This window comes from Perca fluviatilis, chromosome 10 (assembly GCF_010015445.1).
Source record: "Perca fluviatilis chromosome 10, GENO_Pfluv_1.0, whole genome shotgun sequence".
Taxonomy (NCBI): domain Eukaryota; kingdom Metazoa; phylum Chordata; class Actinopteri; order Perciformes; family Percidae; genus Perca; species Perca fluviatilis.
This window is the reverse complement of record NC_053121.1, coordinates 30,932,661-30,953,614: the sequence shown is the minus strand read 5'-3', so window position 1 is coordinate 30,953,614 and position 20,954 is coordinate 30,932,661. Positions and strand designations below refer to the sequence as shown.

The following is a 20,954-nucleotide window of genomic DNA, read 5'->3' as shown; positions in this document are numbered from 1 at the left end:
TTCACCATCTTTCGGGTCCTATCGCACGAGCTCACACTCCACCTCCCCGACGGTGCGGGCTAGACGGGCCGGTGGTGCGCCACTGGGCGACCCTTTGACTCACGCGTGCGTTAGACTCCTTGGTCCATGTTTCCAGACGGGTCAGGTGGGTTGCCGACATCGCCTTTTTAATGTGAGCCGATCCACACCCTCGCGACGTAACGCGGTTGGGGCACACTGAGGACAGTCCGCCCCGGTTGACAGCCGCTCCGGGAGCAGCGGGCCCTGCCCCTCCCCGCAGAGAGAGGGCGCAGTGAGGTATTGAGGTAAAAGTCGCATCAAATCCGCCTTGGTTGTTCACACTGTGGCTGCATTGAAAAAAATCTGATCTGGGTTTGATTCAGGACCACATATGGAAGTGGTCTGAATCTGATTTGAAAAAATCTGATCTGGGCTAGATTTGAGTGTTCACACTACTTCTGAAGAAGTCTGACCTGGTCACTTGACCCCAAAAAAAAGTCAGATTTGGGCCACTTTTGCCTGCAGTCTGAATGTAGCCTAAGTGACAAAATAACGCCAACATGTTCCTGTTTACATGTTGTGAATTGTATAGTCACAGCGTGTACAAATAACAAGGTCACTATGCTTTTACTATCTAGTAATTGTTGACTCTTTTACTCCAATTCTGAGTGAACTCCAGGCGAACTCTCTGCTCCTCACCATAGGGCTTCAGGTGCTGCGAGCAAATCACTCCGCCCAAGTAGCAGAAGTAGCAGTGCTTCGCCTTTCTGAGAATATAGTTCCCAGTTTGTTAGAACACGGTTGTGTCTCATATGACCTTGTTATTTGTACACCCTGTGACTCTACAAATCACAACATGTAAATAGGAACATGTTGGCGTTATTTTGTCACTTATTCAGAGCAGTAGGCTAGTTGGAACCTGTTACCTCCAGGATCTGTGCTAGGCTAAGCTAGCACTGGGGGCATCAGACAGAGTTACAACACGCATGGAGATGAGAAGGGTATGTATCGACTTGTCTAACTCTGGGGGTTACTGTGAATAAGCTAAAGTCCCAATAAGTCGCCGTGTTCCTTTAACATATCTTTTTAGACATTCCTCTAATAATTGTTTTTTTTCTTGCAAGTGAACTGGCGAATTAGATTTCTTCAGCACTTTGATAATTATTCAAATTATACAAACGGACTAGTTATGACTTGTATTGTAAAATAGTCTTTGGTTAAATTATGTAAAACAAGTAGAAATATGACAAGTAGACATTGCTTCATTATAAGGGAGACTGGTTTAGGAGATAGTTTGAATTTCACTCTTTATTATCACAATTTGTTACCTCCTGTGTGCAGACAGCATAATCGTATGTGTGGAAAAAACAGTGAATTAAGTAATCCCCTGTCTATGTGGATTAGACACTTTTCTCTGTTGCTGTGCCACAGGTGTGAGCCACATAATAATGCTAAGGATAATAGCAATGTTTTATTTAAATGCATTTAAACAGACATTGTCAAGTGACACCTACAGTATTTCATGACATTGTTTTTTAAGATTAAATAAAATAATATACTTCTGGTCCAGGTCTCCTTTTTTAGTTTATCGAGAAATAAGCAAAAACCTTTTGCTGTGGTGAGAAACTTTGCATACGACATAGTAGCTAGCAGTCTAAAACAGATGCTTGAGGGAAGTGTTGGCTTTTGTTTCTGATATACTCTACTACAGGGTTTGCAAAAGGTTGAAATATCTTAACTTGAACCATATGCTGTTCTGATTGTTGAAACTAAATGCTCTCAGTTTTGTTAAGAAATCAGGATACATTTCTACTGTGAAAAATCAGTGTTCCTAGTGGACCATCAACCATAGTATGTGAGATGAGCTGACTGTACTAAGAAAGCTTTAAAGTGCTCATATTATGCTTTTTGGCTTTATTGTGTTATATATCTTTTTTTGTGCACGTTAAAAATCATATTCGAAGTTCGTTTGTTTATTAATGTTAATATTCAAATATATTTGAATATTTATTAATAATATTTTGACCATTAAATGCCTTCAGTAAGACCTATATTGGTATCAAACTTAATTTGTAGATGTTCTGAGGAACAAAGCATCTCCCCTGTGCTTTCTGACCACGGTGGGACTTCTGTAGCAGGAAAGGTTAACCCTTTCCTTGATTTCACGTTGTTTATGGAGAAGGAGAACCAGGAAATGAGTCGGGGGGGAAATGCAAGCCACGGCCGAGCGAATATCATTATTTTTTTAAATATTCGAATTATTTTCGAATAACGAAGTTCAGAGTCAAAGCCCTACTCCCAACAAAGATGTAATAGAAGTGAGATGCCTCACTCTGTAGCTAAAACAGAGAGCTCAACACACAGGGTGAAAAGAGGAGCTGCAGCAATGTGCAGTACAACAAAAATATGGTGTTTTTTGAAAATTAAACCATGTAAACCTTTTCTGCTATAACCTATAAATACAGTTATGAACCTGAAAATGAGCATAATATGAGCACTTTAAATGTGCAATTTGGGCATTTATTCACACCAAACTACATGTGTATACAGGTAGTATCAGTAACATTTCAGTTGTTATACAATGCCCAGTGCATTGACTGCCAAAATCTCCTGAATGAGACAGATGTGCATTCAAGGCAAATAAATAAGACTATTTACTCAAACATGCACTATTATGTTCACATACAAGGACCAATTATACGTGGCATGCTCACACTAGCGTTGCTGTCAGTTAAATTAAGAAACATTATTGGGCCTCATTCAACAACTGTTCTTACAAAGAATTGTGTTCTTAAAGTGATAGTTCGGAGTAATTTCACCCTATGGTCCTGTGCACCATGACCTCGAGCCAAACACCCCCCCAGCTTTTTTCACCTGGGTCTAACATTGGGAGTTAATTTTTTTTTTTTTTTTTGTAAAAAAAAAAAAAAAAAAAAAAAAAAAAATAAATAATATAATAAAAAAAATAAAAAAAAAAAAAAAAAAAAAATTAAAAAAAAAAAAAAAAAAAAAAAAAAATGAAGAGAAAAATAAACATATAAAAAAAAAAAAGGGTGGTTAAGCATTAGAGGTCATGGTTGCAAGGGACCGTAGGTAAATTACTCTGAACCATCACTTTAAACACACTTTTTGAAAAGATTCTGACATTCACTAATGTTTTCTTATCTTGGATTTGTTCTTAGCTTAGAACAAAATCTACGAACACTCAAGAGCACTCTTACGCACATTTTGAGTGATGACAGTTTGCTCCAAATAATTGGTTACTGCATTTTATTTAATTCTACAGTCGTTTACAATGATTGTAATGTATTTCTGATCATTTGTTGAAAAAAAAATCATAGAATGCAAAGAAACACTAACACTGCAATTTACATCAGCAATTAAAACTGATTAAATGTCCTAAGTTATTTGGTGATTGATTGCGCTATTTATAGGGGCAGTGGTGGAATGTAACAAAGTACAAATACTTTGTTACTGTACTTCACGTATCTGTACTTTACTTAAGTAGAATCAATAGTGCATACTTTTGACTTTTACTTTGTTACATTTTGCAGCAATTATCTATACTTTCTACTCCACTACTATTTCTACAACGTTGCGTTACATTTCCTGATCAGTTTTTCCCCCTGCCAAAACGTCTTGCTGACCGTCACACGTTTGTCTCACCAGTGAAGTTTGGTTGCCATAGATATGGGGCACCGCTGATCATTGCTTCCAAGCCAGCTCCGGTGCTCCAGAGCCCGGCACAGCGCCGCTGACCCTCGGTAACACAGCCTCCGGTAAAAGTGAAAATGAAAATATTAGTTTTTTATTATTCCCGTTTTTAAATCATAGTTGCCATCTATTTCTCTCCACAGCATCATACTCCTCCGCCAAGCAACGTCAGAAACGTTCATAACTTATTTATTTGGCTGGACCTCTTCACATCTCCTCCCCATGTTCGCTGCTTCAAGCACTTTATTTGCTTACGCTTCTATCGTTAAAGGAAATAAAACTGTCTTAAAATACATCCATGAATAAAACCATCCGTATTCCGATTCTAACAACATATTTCCGTTTTATGCTGGTTAGGATAGGAACTTTGTTTTTCTAAAGCCAGGTGGTAGTGGACATATTACCATTTAAAATGGTAATGTTCAAATAAGATTAAGAGAATAACTCGTTATGAAAGTACTTCTACTTTTAATACTTAAAGTACATTTAAAATCAGGTACTTTTTACTTGTACTTAACTAGGGTTGTCAGTGTGGTACTTCTACTTTTACTTAAGTAAATATGTCTCTTGTTATTTGTAATTTTACTTAAGTACTGAGATTCAGTACTTCCTCCACCACTGCATTGTACAAGTCATCTGCGACTCCGCAACCATCTCTTGAAGGCGGTCTCCCGCTTCCCAGGAGGTGCACAGGAAGTGTTACGGCCTTATATGGGAATTTTTGGGGCGTTTTCTTATGCTAATTAGGTAAAACTGGCTTTCAATTAGGAAGACGTGGGATTCATCAATCCTAAAAACACAGGTGCGAACAATTCTCTTGTTTAAGAACACATCATGAATCAGACGTAGACTTTTCTTAGGGACTTTCTTAAGAACATATTTAAGAGAAAACTTAGGAAGATAGTGGTCCCAATCACACTAAAACAGGGATCTTCAACAGGGGGTCCTCAGAGTCAATGCCAGGGGGCCTCCAAATTATTGTTAATTTTCTTTCTTTTTCAATGAATCCAACATATTATTAGCCAATATTAATCCCCACATGATAGGCTTACGGGCCTATGTAAGGTAGTCACTAAGGTAGCCATCCACAGATACAGTTAATCCTGAGGATTTACTGTGCCACATGTATGTTTTAAAATGAAAACATTCATAAGGCTTTAAACGCTTAATATTCCATGCAAAAAAGGTATGTATAAAAGCTTTACGCTGCTCACATGTTATTGTAGGCTCAGTTTAATATGCAACATATTTTATACAATATATGTAGTAGGGGGTCCCTGATCCATCTCTCTTTCAGTTAGGGGGTCCTTGGCTTTAAAAACGTTGAAGACCCCTGCACTAAAAGTTACTTTTCCCCAAATAAACCTTTATTTTGCTTTAAGCTTTTATTAAGAAAACCTTATGAGTAGCCTGAGTTTGACTTTGGATAAAATATGTGAATAAATAATACACTCAGTTTCCAGTTCATCAGGTAGACCTAGCTAACACTAATACAGTCTCATACAACAGCCCCTGCAGTACAGAAGGTTATACTGCCGTTTTTGTTAAAACATTTAGAGAGATGATTGACATTGATTCATTTTTATGGTCATATTTGAGGATATTTGGTGGTGTTGTTACATTGTTTTGCGTTATACTTGAGATTTATAATATTCAGTCATAGTGAGTTAAATGTCTGTGAGCAGCTGTACTGTATGCATCAGTTAAACTTCTTAAAACTGTGCATATGTCTCTGACTCTGACACAGCATCCTGCAAAAGTTAGTCCATTAATAACCCATTTAACACTGGGACGCTGCAAAGAAGTTGATTGATTGTGCTTGCAGATATGGTAATCCACCTAGTGTGGCTAAAAAACTGTGTTAGCAGAGAAGTAGAGCAGCAGCAGCTGCAGCTGCAGGCAGGGTTCCTACCTGGATCTGGAGAGTTTAGAAATGCATAGAGAATGAATACAGTATGATCACATTAAAAGAGGCAATAAGTAAGCTTTTATGTGCCCTATAGCACAAAATGGCCATAATGTGTCTGCAGGGGGTTAGTAAGGCTTGTGATCATCTTTTGAATTTCTAGACGCAAACTTTGGAATAAAAACTCCCTGCCCACTGGATTATCAAGGCACTTTCAATGCCCCCACCCTATTACACAAACAGAGACAGGAGTGAGGGACTGGTAGATGAGACATTTGATCTACAAAGGCTAAAGGCTTTGTTCTATAAGGAAACTAGGCTAAAGACCAAGGCTTAAAGCAGCATCATTATGTTGGTATGTTGCACATAACTTGTACATTTGTTTCTTTGTAGACGCAGTTGTGAAAATGTGACTTTAATGTTTCTGTAAATTCAACGGGGCGAGGTGGGTGGGTTGGTACAGTAGGTGAGCTGTCCGTGGGTGTATTTCTATCAAGGTTTTTGACAATGAAAAATCGATTTTTAAATGTCAATGTCTTGGTTAAACAAAAAGTCAGCAAAGTGGGTGTTGAATCTGGCAGACAGTTATATGCACACTCCAGCTGTTGATGTTTGTTCTTCTAATTGAAAGTTTATATTACAACAGCATGAACCACATGCAGTGGCACAGACTAAGTTCTTCATATCTCCAAGAAAAACAAATCTAAAGGGGATGGTGTTTCAAAGCAGAACATGTACAGGAAATCTGCAGGTGTCAGGCAGCTCAGGAAGCCAATAAAAGTCAGAGTCACAAAAATAAAGTTTCAATCGTCCCTCTTGGTCCGGGCACATCACAGCGACATGTTGCTCTGCCGACACGACTTCCTGACCTCTAGTGAATAACATGTGGGCCCACAGAGCTGCACAACAGTGCCATTGTTGTCTGACTCAGTGTCACTCCAGAAGAACAAGGAAGCAGGGTCACCATCCTGCTGTCAGTCATCTCCTCGACTGGAGGATGATGAGCAGGCACTGGTGGCTTGACAGGGCTTAGAAAGCACAGCTCACTGTTTGAGTGTGAAAATCAACAAGTCGAGTCAAGTTTATTTATAAAGCCCTTCTAACAAAGGGGACTATTGCGACGTGCTGTACAAAGAACTGCAGGCATAAACGCAGATAAAGATGAGGGATAAAAATAAGAAGGAACAAATGCATTGCAGATTTGAACATAAAGCTTGTGTGCAGCTGTTTGTGTATTTGCGTGTGTGTTAAAACGTGTGTGTAGGCAATATGAGAGCACTGACTAACATATCCTTTTCTCTTTGTATTTTCTGTGTTCGACTTTGAACACTGCTATTTCTGGGACACAGATATTTTCAATGTTTTCTCCCCACAACTGTTTTGTTTAATTCATGTCGTGCAAAGGTCAAACTCGTCTTTTATACAGCACAATGAATAATTTAAAATGCATTTATATTGGAGGTGAAAAGTGAATATTTTCACTCCCTTCAATAAATATATTTGGACTGCATCTCTGTGAGGGTGTGACGAAACTGTTTAAAATGTAATCTCACCGCTACATCAGTTTCTTGATTTAGACACTCAGACTAATTAATCCAAAGCCCCCACTTTAATTGCCTTAATATATTGGCTCTTTGTCTTCTTTATCTTGATTTTCTCATGACGTCTATTTCCCCTTAATTGATTCGAAAGGAGATCTAATCTCCTCGTTGAGTGTGGGGCACGTATTGATAGCTTTAGTTTAAACAGGGACAGTTTTGCGTTTCCCATTGTCTACACTAATTACGCCAGACTTGATGTATTGTCTGTCTTGGCCCACAGGTATTGAACCTCCAGAGTTTTGGAGAAGAGCACTCACCTTTCTTGTTTGGTTTTTGACAGGAAAAGACCAATGAAGTCAGCCAGACGGTGGTCGGCAGCAATTTTATTGTTGGGGCTCGCTGTGCTCGGCGCCGACGGGAGACCCAACAAAGAGGGATTCGGGTCACCGCTCTATCGACCAGTCGTGAGATTCCGACACAAGGTATTGATCGCCGCCTTTTTTCATTTGCTGCCCGTAACAAGAGGACTATGTGCTTTTGCCAAGTATGAAACTAATTACAGTAGCGCTTTCTTCCTCCGTCAGATGACTCTCCTGTGGTTGCTGCTGTTTTTCTGCCCACTGAAAAATACTTGATGAATCATTATCCCTCCCTCTGTGCCAGGGGATGGTGTTTTCAAAGACAACATCAGATTGAGATGAGCTTTGAATGAAGTGAGGATGTTCGCATGACATTTTAGCTGAACGTTTAATCTAAAAGATCTAATTTAATGCTTATTGACTCAGCGATACAGGGCAGGCCCCACAAGCAAAATCTGCTGCTTAATCGCTCTCGCTGCATCTCAAGGAAAAAGTTCCAATTGTTTCCCTCTAAACTAGTAGCATAGTCTATTTTTTTTCTCTAATTCGGGTCCAAAAACACCAGAGTGGAAGGGATGGATCAATTAGTGCCAGATTGGGATAGAAATTGACTGTATTGGCAAACACGGACTTTAGGAAAGCGAAGTGTTTTGTCAAGAGGCATTAGTCGGATTGTGGTCCTTCAGTAAACATTTCCAATAAGCCCCCTTTATAATTCCTGTTCACTAGTAAATACTTCTCTCCATCCAATCCAAGATTAAAAAAATAGCTGTGACAATAAAAAAAAGTGTTATGTTTGCCTCTACTTTAAGGCAATCTTTCATCTTCTAACTAAATATTGCATATGTATATGTTTTTCCAGACATTTTTAGTCACGTCTGCATGGCAATGAAAGACAAAGGCCGTGGTACTAAAGGGTGGGTGACTTGAGAGGTGGTTAGAAAGAGAGAGAGATGGAGAAGGCTACAGAGGAAACAGATGGTAGGAATGTCATTGGACTGTATCAGAGTTGAGCGAGGAGCCGGGAGCGATGAGAAGCTGTTGCATCGACGCGATGGTCAAACACAGTTTGACCTTTTGAACAAGATTGATTTAGAGAGATGCTTCCTAAACACGTAGACTGCAGATATCAGCTATGCAAGAGTTCTGCTTCTTTCAAGCCACAGCTACTCTGGAAATTGTGTGTTAAGGAAGTGAAGAGATTTAAACTTCAATAATAAAAACCCCAAAAATCCTGTAATATGATCTCAATAAACTGCAGCGATAGCACTTCTGCAAGAATGGGATGCTTTATACCAAAGGGAAGAGAGAGGGAAACGATCCAACGTCCACCCCTACTTAGACAGTGTGTGATTTCAGTCTTAAAGGACCAGATCACTGTTTTTTTTTTTTAACCTTAACCCTATGTACAGTGTGACATTGCACATTTGCATGGTGCAAAATAAATCTCACGGTTTCATCTTGTGAAGTGAATGCTTTTTAGTCTGGTGGATGAAATGTTTCTTTCCTTAGCCTGTGTTCACACTTTTAGGTCTAGGGTTTTGTGGATAGATAGAGCGTTTCAATACCATTAGGTGTACCTGATCTAGGCAGAGAAGTGTCCTGGTGCCAGAATTATATTTCAGACTATGGTGAATCTACAGTTTCAGAATTAGCCTCAAAAACACAATTCATTGCATTATAGTACTGGCTCAAACATCTTGGAAAAGAAATCCTCAAAGTTTATTTCCGAGGTTGTTTAAATGACATTCAGACACACATCTTAGAGGTAGCTCTCCTTGTGTTCACTTCAACATTTGCATTGCATTTACTTTTTTCCCCACTTCAAACCTTTCCTGCTTGTACTTTTTTCCCTCAACACAATCCTGCTTTCACATTATTCTCTGTTCTACAGCACCGAGGGTGTAGTGTGTGCGTTTTATCGTAATGCCATGTCATTTCAATGAAGCATACCTTCTTAAACTAGGTTTAGTTCAACCAACAGCATATTTTGAAGGTGGTGTAAATAGTTATTTAACTTCTTTTGTATCAAACATTATATTATCTCTTGTTTAAACAAACTAGTTTTGACTTTCCCTCTTTTTATTGGCCTGGTTTGGAACCAGAGTGACTTTAATAATTAAAGTGATGTACGTGCACATGTAGCGGGAATTTGATGAGAAGCTACAAAAATGATGCATGTGCTTTTCCACTCCAATGAAATTAATGTGCCTGGCGCTGTGATTACGTTGCAGAGGAATGTAATTACAGCATCTGCATACCATTACAATTCATCTTGTGAGAGGACAGAGGTAAACTCCACTAATCTATCTGCCTGTCAAAAAAGGCGCTGAAAATTTACAGCCCTTTTTTCCAAAAACTGTAATCGGCCGTTTTGTTTAGAGGATTTTCTCCGGCTAGATTGCAGAGAAGCTCGGGTCATCCACTGACCTGTCAATACAGTTGAGAGAGCAGTGTTAAAGAACAGTTTGTAGAAAAGCAATACCAAGTTTCAGAACAGAGGTTTCAGCTCAGAATGACATTTTTGTTGGTAGTCAAAGTCTGTCGTTGCAAAATAACAGCATTTAAAAGCTTTATAAAATCTAGTTTGCATCACTTAAAGAAAATGAAATTCCTTCCCCGTTCAGTATTAATGGAACGTGATAGTACAAAAGCAACAATAATTTTTGTGAACGACATAATTGCATTTCATTTGCACATCTGCACGTTCAGAGAAATGGACTGAACGTCCTTTGAGCTCACAGCCACAAGCTGTGATACACCAGTGGCCGTGTTAATGCTATGCCTTTTCCTTTGCTTTTGAAGGACAGCGTTTGACAAGGGTAACGGGATCGGATACGACCTTTATAAGCTTTCCTCACAAAGACTTCAATCACCAGGAGGCACTCGGCCATAAACAGCTGGTCACATGCTCTACCCATAATTCCCATGGTATTGTTTCAGAAATTCACAGTGAAATCCTCCACATGGGGTCAGGAATAGGACACAGATCCTGGTCACCAGAATCTCGTCCCAATTATAATTCATCGTAATGGGGATACCACTCAAAGTTACTGTTCTGAAGCTTCTATTACATGAAGATTTTGTTTTATATAGTCTTATTTGACTCAGCCTCTTTCACAATGGGTTTGAATGTAAGAGTGATGGAGCGACTCAATGTGTAGTTTTGTCAAATTTGTGAAATAGTGGCCAGGCTTGCTCGACACGAGGGATGGAAGCAATTTCTGAGAGTTTGTCGCTCTGACATCAAGCTGTTATGTCAGGACAAACAAAATGGAGGCAAGGACAACTGTGTGCAAAGCCCCATCCATCCAGCACTGGCTTGGCCACATGGCAAATCTAGATTAACAGGGGATAAGCAGAGTGAGAGAGAGAGAAAGAGTGGGAGGGGGGTGAGCAAATGAGATTGAGATAAAGAGACAGGGAATAGGAGAAACAACAAGAATAAATTCACAAGAATTATACATTAGCTTCAGTTAAAGCTGCACTGTACGTTTGGCTTAAATGTGACTATTGTCAGTATTATTTCCACCCTCCTCCTCCTCCTCAGCTGGTCAGTTTTGGCCCCAACCCTTGTCACTCATCTTGATGAGCTGTCTTCTTTAAAATGGCAGCTAGCCTGAGGCCGAGGAAACCAGCTTCTGTAAAGTCTCCACAGGGGCTGGAGCCAATCTGCCATAACAATAACAAGATGTTGATGTCTATGCTGGTGTTAAGAAGGTGGATAGTGCACAACTCCAACTGGGTACAGGTGCAGGATACTAAACAGTATACAAAGGAAAAGGAGAGGTTGTCTTCACATTCATATGTGTATATGTACTGTATACGCTCCCTTAATGTGTTTTATTTATGCTATGTTTTGACTTCCATATTGTGTCTGATGAAAACTGAGTTTGAAGACTCCAAAACACTGCACAGTGGTTTATACTATGAGAAAGGATTTTACAACTCTAGATTTATCATGGAGTAAATAATAATATATCCGTTTTTTATGATTGTGAGGTAAAGAGTAGAACTACAGTATTTACATTACAAAGTAATCTACTCTGAATATGCACTTCCATGTATTTGGTTTTCCAATGCAGTTTGTTGCCAAATGAGCTTGCTTCGGCCGTGGCACAAGTTGAGCCAGGTTCAACATTTTGCCAGGTGACCTGCGTTTTTTTCCGGGAGAACTCTGCATGCGCACATCTGCTGTCCCACAGTCACATTGAAGTGAACGAGGGAGCTGTGTTGTTTTTCACCCTGCACTATTGGTCTGAACTAAACGAGAGATTCAGACTTGCTGATAGGGAGTTGTACTGTAAATTCTACTCACTAGTCATACAGGTATGTTGCAATTTGCAGTTATGTTTCAAGTTGAAGTGCACTTGGAAGTTGATGGCGTGTAGGAGTGAAGGATGTGAGATCTGAAGCAGGAGAAGGAGAGAAAAAGGAGGAAGACAATGTAGGTGGATGGAGGGCGGTTTGAGAGATAAAGCCAGAGAGAGAGCGAGAGAGACGTGGGCGGTCAGCCAGATAGCTGTGACAGGGGCAGATGAACCACAGGTTGTACAGCTGGGTGCTTCATCGTCCCCAGAGTCTCAGGGCAGCAGAGACAGGCCTGCCAGCAGCCCAGGGGAAATCACTCTCTTCAAACAAATGAAGTGTGAACACTGTCTGCCATATGCAAGCAAGCCCCATTTGATATCTTCCCTACCTGTAGTGCATTTCTAAATGTCACCTCCTTCAGAGGGTGGGGGGCATACGAAGAATGTCAGGGAGCCACAGGTGCTTTTTGTGATTTGTGCCTACTGGGTCGCTAGTCAACAATGTTTTTGTAAAACATCTCAAAAGATGATGAGCAGGGACAGCTTTTTACCATTCATGATTAGGGTTGGGTATCGTTTGGTTTTTTTCCGATACCGGTGCTAAAACGATACTTTTAAAACGTGCCGGTGCCTGAACCGAAATATATATAATATATTTATAATGTATATAATATAAAATATAAAAAAGGAGCACAAAACGACAGTTGACGACATTTGGCGACAAGCTTGTTTATTGCCAAGGCCATATGGTCACAATGAAATGATTGATTAATATAATGTTATTGTAATGTAATAACAATAACTTATAACAATGACTTACTGTATTTCACCGGTAAATTGCTGGTAAAAAGGTGGAATTTCAAGATCAATTTATCGAAAAGTTAATCGAGAGAGTAATCATAGAAGAATCGTTAGTTGCAGCCCTATACAGCCAAAATGGAATAATTGCTTTTCTGAAAAAAAAAGTGCTTTCTAGGCAGTTTTTTCTTTATGAGTGTAACTTGTTGTGATGATTTAGTGTTATCATTCACAGGGTAGTATTTTTTAAATTATTATTCACTTATCAACTGCAGTGCATAACCACCGACAGTTAATACTGTATGTGTAAAATACTTTAAATCCATTGCATGCTGTAGTAATTGACTTAGAAATAAATCAAGCATATTTTCATAAGAAAATATACAGTATGCGTATTTTCTGTGCAAATATTCTGTGGGTAATCTGCTATTTTCAGTAGGCAGTCAGGGACCACTGTTCATTATTGACTGTAGACCTGTTGCATAATACATCTTCTCCGTAACACGGCAATGCTCGAGCTAGTAGATAGAGAGTCTGAACTTTCAGTACAAGATCGAGAACGATGAGCTATGCAGATTTCACTGTAGAGAAATCAAATATTTATACCTCTTTCTTTTGAATTCATGGTTTTTTGGAGAGCAGCTACTCAGAATAGTAGTCCTGATAACAGCATTTTCTACAAACATCACACTATGCATGTTCTAAATGCAGCTGATTTTATAGTGTACGTACTCAAGGGTCATGGCTATTTGCTCTTGTTATGTCTCTTCACTACTACGATTTTATTTTAATGACTCCACTATTTATATTTTCTTTCTCAAATACAGTACATTTTGTGGCTGGGTTAGCTCAGTTGGTAGAGCAGGCGCAAATATATAGAGGTGTATCCCTCGAAGCAGAAGGTCCAGGGTTCAAGTCTGACCTAGATGATTTTCCTGCATGTCTTCCCCCTATCTCTCCCATTTTATATCTGGCTGTCCTTTCAATTAAAGTCTGAAATGCCCAATAAAAAATACACTACATTTTAATTTGTGCAACACACCTCGAACAGCATATATGGCCATCAAATCTTAGAAAGGAAGACAGAAAAAGAAAGAATGAATGAATTAGATAACAGAATCTAATGGCACAACCCCACCTGACACGGCTTGAAACACGGACCCCGTTATAAAAATATAATGTATTGCACACTGACTGGCAGAAAAGATGGCTCAACTTAAACATATTTCAACTTGATTGAGGGGTCACCGACCAGTGATTCTACTCATCGACTTTCAGGTGGCAGCCCTATAATGAATCTATCTATCTATCTATCTTCATCTCATCTCATTTATTTATTTTTATAGCAGAAGTAAACACAACAGAAGTTGACCACTCTGCTTCACATAACTAGAGTCAGGAAAGATAATAGAATAAAACATCCTTCAGACAGCAGAAAACATAAATAAAAATAAGAATTTAGAGAAATGCACGCTCCAAGAGATAAAAATTTTGTTTGAGTTTAAACTCATATAAAGAGGACAGCGATCTCAAGGAGACGGGGAGGCTTTTCCACAGCCTAGGACCAACAACAGCGAAGGCACGGTCCCCTCTTGACTTTAGACGCGAGCGTGGCTGGGACAGATTATAGTTGCTCGTGGACCGTAGACCCCTACCAGGTACATTCAGATTTACCAGTTTGGATAAGTAAGCTGGTGCAAGACCATTTAAGGATTTAAAAACAAACAGCAGCATTTTCATATCAACTCTGTAACGCACCAGCAGCCAGCTAAGAGACAATAAAATAGGAGTGATATGTTCATGTTTGCGAACCCCAGTCAGGAATCTGGCAGCTGCATTTTGGACCATTTGAAGCCTTGTAATAGAGAACTGGGGCAGTCCTGCATATAAGGAATTACAATAATCCAGACGGGATATGGATCACTTTTTCAAGCTCTATTGGTGATAGGAAATGGATAACAGCTTCAAATGATAAAAACTTGATTTCACCACTGTGTTTATGTATTTATCTAGCTTTAAAGTGGAATCTATCTTGCCCTTGTATCCTGTATTTATATTTCTATTCTTAACATTTCATTTCCTTGAAAAAGGGTTCTATTCGGTTTTTTTCTTTTTTCTTTTTTTAATGTTTTCATAACTTTTTGTTTCCTTTTTACATTTTTAATGTATTATGTAAATCACTTTGAATTTCCTTTGTGTATAAAATGTTAATGCACAAAATGGAATCATAGGGTATGTGACAATGTGTGTTGAAAAGTTTAGCATTGTGCTTGTAAGTGAGGCTAATGACCACTTAACGTAATGGCATGTTAATGTCTTGACTTTTCAGTGAATTGCCATTCAAACAGACAAAACTACGTTGTGTCAGACAAGTTCTTACACTCTGGAGTGAAATCCTTGGACCTTAACATCATGTCTGCACTGACATATGATCTCAGTTGAAAACTATGCCATTTGCAAAGAGAGTTGGCTAATGTATTAAATGGTCTATATAATACAATTCCTATGGCACAAGCACCAAGGATTTCACTCACTCAGCTAAATTGAAACATGTTGTTGATGTGGTGATCTTGTGGTTTATCATAACTGTTATCTCTTCTCCCTTTTCTTTTTGTTCTCGATCCTGCAGGATGGGATCCCCGAGAGCTTGAGGATAAAGGGTAAGTTTCTATTTCTCATTCCTGTCACTTCTGCAACATGCAATCCACATAACCAGCATTGTACATGATGCAGGTTAGGTGTAGAGTTGTTTTCTGATGGAGGCTTAAGCATCAGCTGTATGTTCTTTTGGACTACCCATGGTTTAAAGAATTTATGTATTTCATTTTTTTAATGGAAAGCAACAGAAAACACCAGATACAGATAGAGAAAGAGCACCTTTAACAAAAAGCTCCACTCTAGGAAACCCATTAGGAGCACAGCACTCTTTCGTCTTCTCTTTTAGCCAGTTTGATTGGCTAAACATGAGAATCTCACCAGATAATCACATTTTTAAACACAGTCAACCAACCACGCTCTGGTGCACACTCTGGGGTGGCATTTGAATAAAGTGATAAAAAGATCCTAATATAGTATGTCGAAAAAAGTGTAAAGAAGCAATAATATAGTAGATCAAAAAAGTCATAATACGTCGAAAAAAATCATAGCATAATATATCAAAAAAGTGATAAAAAGTCACAATATAGTACGTCAATAAAAGTCACAGTATATGTCGAAAAAAGTCAGTTTAGTATGTCACAACAGTCATAGTATACTATGTCGAAAAAAGGGATAAAAACGCTATAATATAGTATGTCAAAAAAGTGATAAAAATGTTGTTATATGTCGAAAAGAGTCATAGTATAGCATGTCGCAAAATTCATAGTATAGGCTACTATGTTGAAAAAAATTATAAAAAAAATCAATAATATTGTATGTCATAAAAGTGATAAAAAAAAAGTCATGGTATACGTAATAAAAAGTCAGACGAGGTGGCAGAGTGGTTAAGGTGATGGACTGCTAATCCATTGTGTGTGTGTGTGTGTGTGTGTGTGTGTGTGTGTGTGTGTGTGTGTGTGTGTGTGTGTGTGTGGGGGTAGTGTTAAGTGTACTGTAAGTCTGTGCTACCAACATTGCCATCTTGAGGTCAGCTTGCTTCACGTTTTCTTCTGTCTGTTCTTCTCATGATGAAGGATGCCCTAAGAATGTGCCCTGATGTGCTTCTTCTGCGCGATGGTGCCGCTGTGTTTTAATGTGCTGGGTAATGTCATTTTCCCCGCGGTGCGCTACATTAAAATCAATGCGACACACCTTACAAACAGCGTGGAGGTTGTCGATATGACTAGGTAAGATGCATGTCAATTGTTGCGCCCAACATGTTGAAATTTACAGCTATATTTCGATTTCTTTGTGGGAACACACCACCTTCACCTGCCATTTTTATCTGCTCGCTTTCGGGTCTGAACTTTCCGCGAAGGTTGCGCAGAGATCAACTGCGCGACTGGCTTATAGGTTGCCAGGTTGAGGTGACAAACGGGTTGAAAATTGTATATGGTGTGTGTGAATAGGATGCGTTTCATACAAGATCTGGCAACTGGTCAACATTAAACAAACATATTGGTCTGATAATTTAAACGCAAATTACGGGAGTTTCCCGGGAGAAATAACAAACTGGGAGGGGTCCGGGAGATAGGGCTAAAAAACGGGAGAAACCCGGGAAAAACGGGAGTGTTGGCAGCTATGGTCCACAGGGGTATGAAACAAGTCAAAAAGAGGGGGAGGGGAAGACATTAGACCTCACCATTGGTTTTTACATGAAGCTTTGAAGGATATACTGTATGTGCACCTTCTCTCGCCACAATATGTTTTGAATCAGTTTAGCTGCAGTGTAGTTGCAAGAAATATGTTTCAGTTGATAGTGATAGATTTGAATGAAGGTTTTGTGCTTTGGAGCATTTTTATAAACGTATACCAGTATTTCTCTCTGTAAATCATCAGTAGGTAGGTTTTGTTCCACTGTGTATAATATTTAATATTTAATTACTTTTTAATACCAAAGAGAGCAGTTCAACTCTCAGCTCTGACAAAAACTGTTTGTACTAACATTTATTTAACTTAACTTATAAAATGCAGTCAGGACATTTCTTGATATCACTAAGTCCTAAATACTTATTGTGACTTAAAAAACGAATTCTGTGCCTGAATGAACTGATGTTCTGGTTCCTTATGTTAGTTAACCAAGATGCCTTTGCTCTGACTGACTTGCTTCTTCCTAATGTGAGACTAAAGCACTCCCACTTTTCAAAATGTCACCTTGGACACTGGAAAATTGTGTCGAGCATTTTCATTATATTATGTCATTTTATAAGCAGTTAGTTACTTTAAAATATAATCGATAGATTGGTTAATCTAACCATTCGTCACAGCTGTAGTTGGCACCATTATCCCCAACCAGCTTCATCTACCAGTATGGCACAGGGCCGTGTGGATGCATTAATGCGCCATGGTGCTCTTGGTGTTTGACAGATGCATGTCATCTGTCAACCTGTCACCTTTCTAATGTCTTCTCTGTCACCTCTAAACAAGAGTCAATGTCAGGCAAAAGGTGATCCTGCTGCCCGAGATGTCTGCCACTAAGTGTTTGAAAGGGCCGCTAAATGGACGTCTCCCCATTTTTCTTCACCAGGGAAGGTCGAAGCAGTAATTGTAGAGGGTGCATTACCATAAAGGGCGGCCCCAGCTGTCTGCTGTGATTCACTTTAATGCGCTATGTTCTGTAAGCCGAGAGGGGAGATCTCACTTTGGCCAGTTTTCAGCAAACTCATTTCCAGCTCCAATAACGAGAAGGCAAGCCAACTGTAGAGAAAATCCTAAATAATTCAAGCATCACCCTGGACATTGGAGGCTTGTCATTATCACGCAACTGAGGTCAATTTAGCATTAAAACTTTTACAAATTTTACAAGCTACGTCACGATCTACATTTCCAATGTACATCCAGGAGACCAAAATGAGAGGAGACACAGGAGCAATCAGTGTTTTAAACTCCTGCAGAATACATTCATCATGGTTCTGTCAATAACCTAAAGCATTACCACAAGTTGCATATCTTTTTTAAAAATATTTATTTTATTTTGGAAGGAAGTGTTTGACATTTTGGGAAATATGTATATATGCTTTCTTTTTAACGTACTTTGCTCCCTAAAATCAAAACCGGATGATAGTCTGTTTGATTGTAAAGTTGTGAATTCCCTCTCGGTCTTGTTCTGTACTCAAACATACATACTTGAATGTGTTGTATGAATTGTCTGAGACTGTAATATTCTTTGCACTGTGATAAATTGGCTAACTGTCCAAGGAGTAACCCGCCCCAATATTTTACCTAATGTGTGCAGCCATCCTGAACAGGATGAGCAGTTTAGAAAATGGATGGATGGATTCTCTATTTCTACATTTAGTGTGTATGAGAAAACAAAAAATAATTATAGATCGGGGAAATGCAGTGCCCTATAAACTCCAACTGAATGTCAGCACAGATGAGACAAAGACAGACAAATGCCAGCCGTTTTTCAGGATGCTCTGTAATTGGGAGTCCCAGAACGAGCGTGTGCCAGACTAACCAAGCTTGTTATGCAGGCAGCAAGACCTTGGGCTGCCGGTGAAATGCAATTTTACGGAATAAATAGACTGATTTAGCCATATGAAATACCTGATGGAACTTTCTGAGATAATCGTACCTTCCTCATTACATGTAAAAAGTGTCAACACTATTGTGAAGGATGTCTTGGGCTGGTATGGTGTGCAAACGAGAGACTCGGCCGTGATTGCTGGTGTTTTACGATCATGTTCAGCGTAGCAAACCCCGGTTATTTCAACAAATGACAAATTGTTTATGTCCTGCGTATATCAGGTTAGGGTTAGGAAGCTAGTTTAGAAATAAAAGAAACATTGTTTTAATCTAGGTCCTTTGTGATTAGGGTCGTTAATCCTCCTGAATATTCACAAAATGTTGAGACTAACACTACAGACAATATTTAAAAATATAATACAACTACAGAACATTAGTCTTAACCAAAACAACATGGAAGCCTTAGTGTAATCTTAGCTATGGTGAAAGGTGGTAAAGCACTAGAAACGGCACAATGCCTACATCTGCAGACACACTCTCAGTAATCTGCTTTGGGAGGAGATTGATGGGGTTTGTCGGGTCACACCTGTCCAGTGGACGGTGCCAAAGCAGTCTAACTCCATCGCTTCAATATATAATGTATTTGTGTTCACATTACTGTAGCTGATTGGCCAATGATATTTTCAGTGCATACTAACAACAAGTGAGCTGAAACAACTACACAAATGGGACACTAGATCACGGTTGCTGTACTGTTGTTTTTGACAGGAATGCCATTTACTTGGCTATTAGAACAACTATTTTTTTTTATTTATAAGTCTTGAATAAAACTCTTTCATGAATATTCCTCAAACACTTTGCTGCAATGATTTACATTAACTTGGCTTAAATAGCTTATTTTTTTAGCAGATTTTGTTCAGGGGTTTCGCTTTGTTTGACTTCGGTGATTCTAAAGGTAAAACATTTTCAGTCTCGGCACAAGATTTGTTATTTTGTAGTTTAAGTTTACTGAACCGAGTTAAAACACAGTGGACTGTCTGTTTGACACGGTTCCCTTAGCTGTTTTCTGTAAGCCTCTGTTACAATAACTCTTTTCTGCTTTTAATGTTACTGTTCACCCATCGTCTACATGGATATAAACACTCTGGAGGGATATGGGTCAGTGTATCTTTTGGTCATTCGATTTTCATTTCATAAACAGGTATTAAAAAACAAAAAACCAATGGTTATTTGATTTTCGTTTTAAAATACAAAATTTGAAATTGAAATACAAGGCGTTTTTTCCTTTTCATGGTCAAAGGGGGATGAGAGACATTAAAAAATATGCTTTGATATTCATTTTCTATTTCATATAACAAAAACTAAAATCACTCGAAAATAGAAACGAAAAAAGGCCTGTTTTTTTTTCATATTCAGAGACCGGATGTTGTCATTTCCAATGCAACATCGCCAGTGTACCAGTGTTGCTTTCAGCACAGGCTAAATGACTTTGGAACATAGACTGTTAATATTAATATTTACAGTCTATGCTTTGGAACCATACTCTGATGATGCTTGAGTGGACTTTTATTTCAAAATGTCACATTTATTTATTTCCCTCTCCCTGCCTTCCTCCGACTCTTAGTATATAACAGCATTATGCAACATGACCCCACACAAATTGCAACAGAAACTCTTTCAACTGATCTAGTCTCATAAAAGTCTCCTCTATATCATAAAAAGTCCTAAGAAATCCAAGTGGTGGAAAGTATTGAAAAATACTGATATCAGTAATGCCAGTTTCCCATTACAGCCTATGTTAAAGAGACACTACAGGTGAATAGGGAAAATATTTTAGCCAACAGATATCTCCATTAAACTTCCCCAGTTGATTATTTACATTAAGACGATAATCTCTTGTATTACAAGTATTCTGAACGTGACTGAGGCATTGTCTAATTAAATGTGCTAATTTGCATAAATAATGGTGTTTCAGTATTTTTCAACTTGGTCTTGAACTTATACGTTATAGAGGAGACTTTTATGAGTAATAAACATTTGTCAGATTTTCTGTTGCAATTTTTGGGAGATTCACTCCTTTTTTTCCTCACAAAATGCTTGTACTATCCTCATCACCCTGAGAGTCAACTTCACTGCGAAAAGAGTCGATACCAGCCCAGGGAATAATAGACTTTCAGTTCACGTCTGTAACGTTACTGTTAAATTAACGTTACTGTTACAT

At 38.8% G+C, this 20,954-nt stretch overlaps 1 protein-coding gene across 3 annotated transcripts in view; it reads left to right on the top strand.

Moving 5' to 3' along the window:
• Positions 1 to 20,954, top strand: part of fstl5 (follistatin-like 5) — a 175,049-nt gene that overhangs the window by 20,671 nt on the left and 133,424 nt on the right. For all 3 annotated transcript variants that reach the window (XM_039813230.1, XM_039813229.1, XM_039813231.1), the window contains exons 2-3: positions 7,502 to 7,643; positions 15,258 to 15,288. In XM_039813230.1, coding sequence (XP_039669164.1) covers positions 7,502 to 7,643; positions 15,258 to 15,288 — 173 coding nt within the window. The remainder of the gene's footprint in view (positions 1 to 7,501; positions 7,644 to 15,257; positions 15,289 to 20,954) is intronic.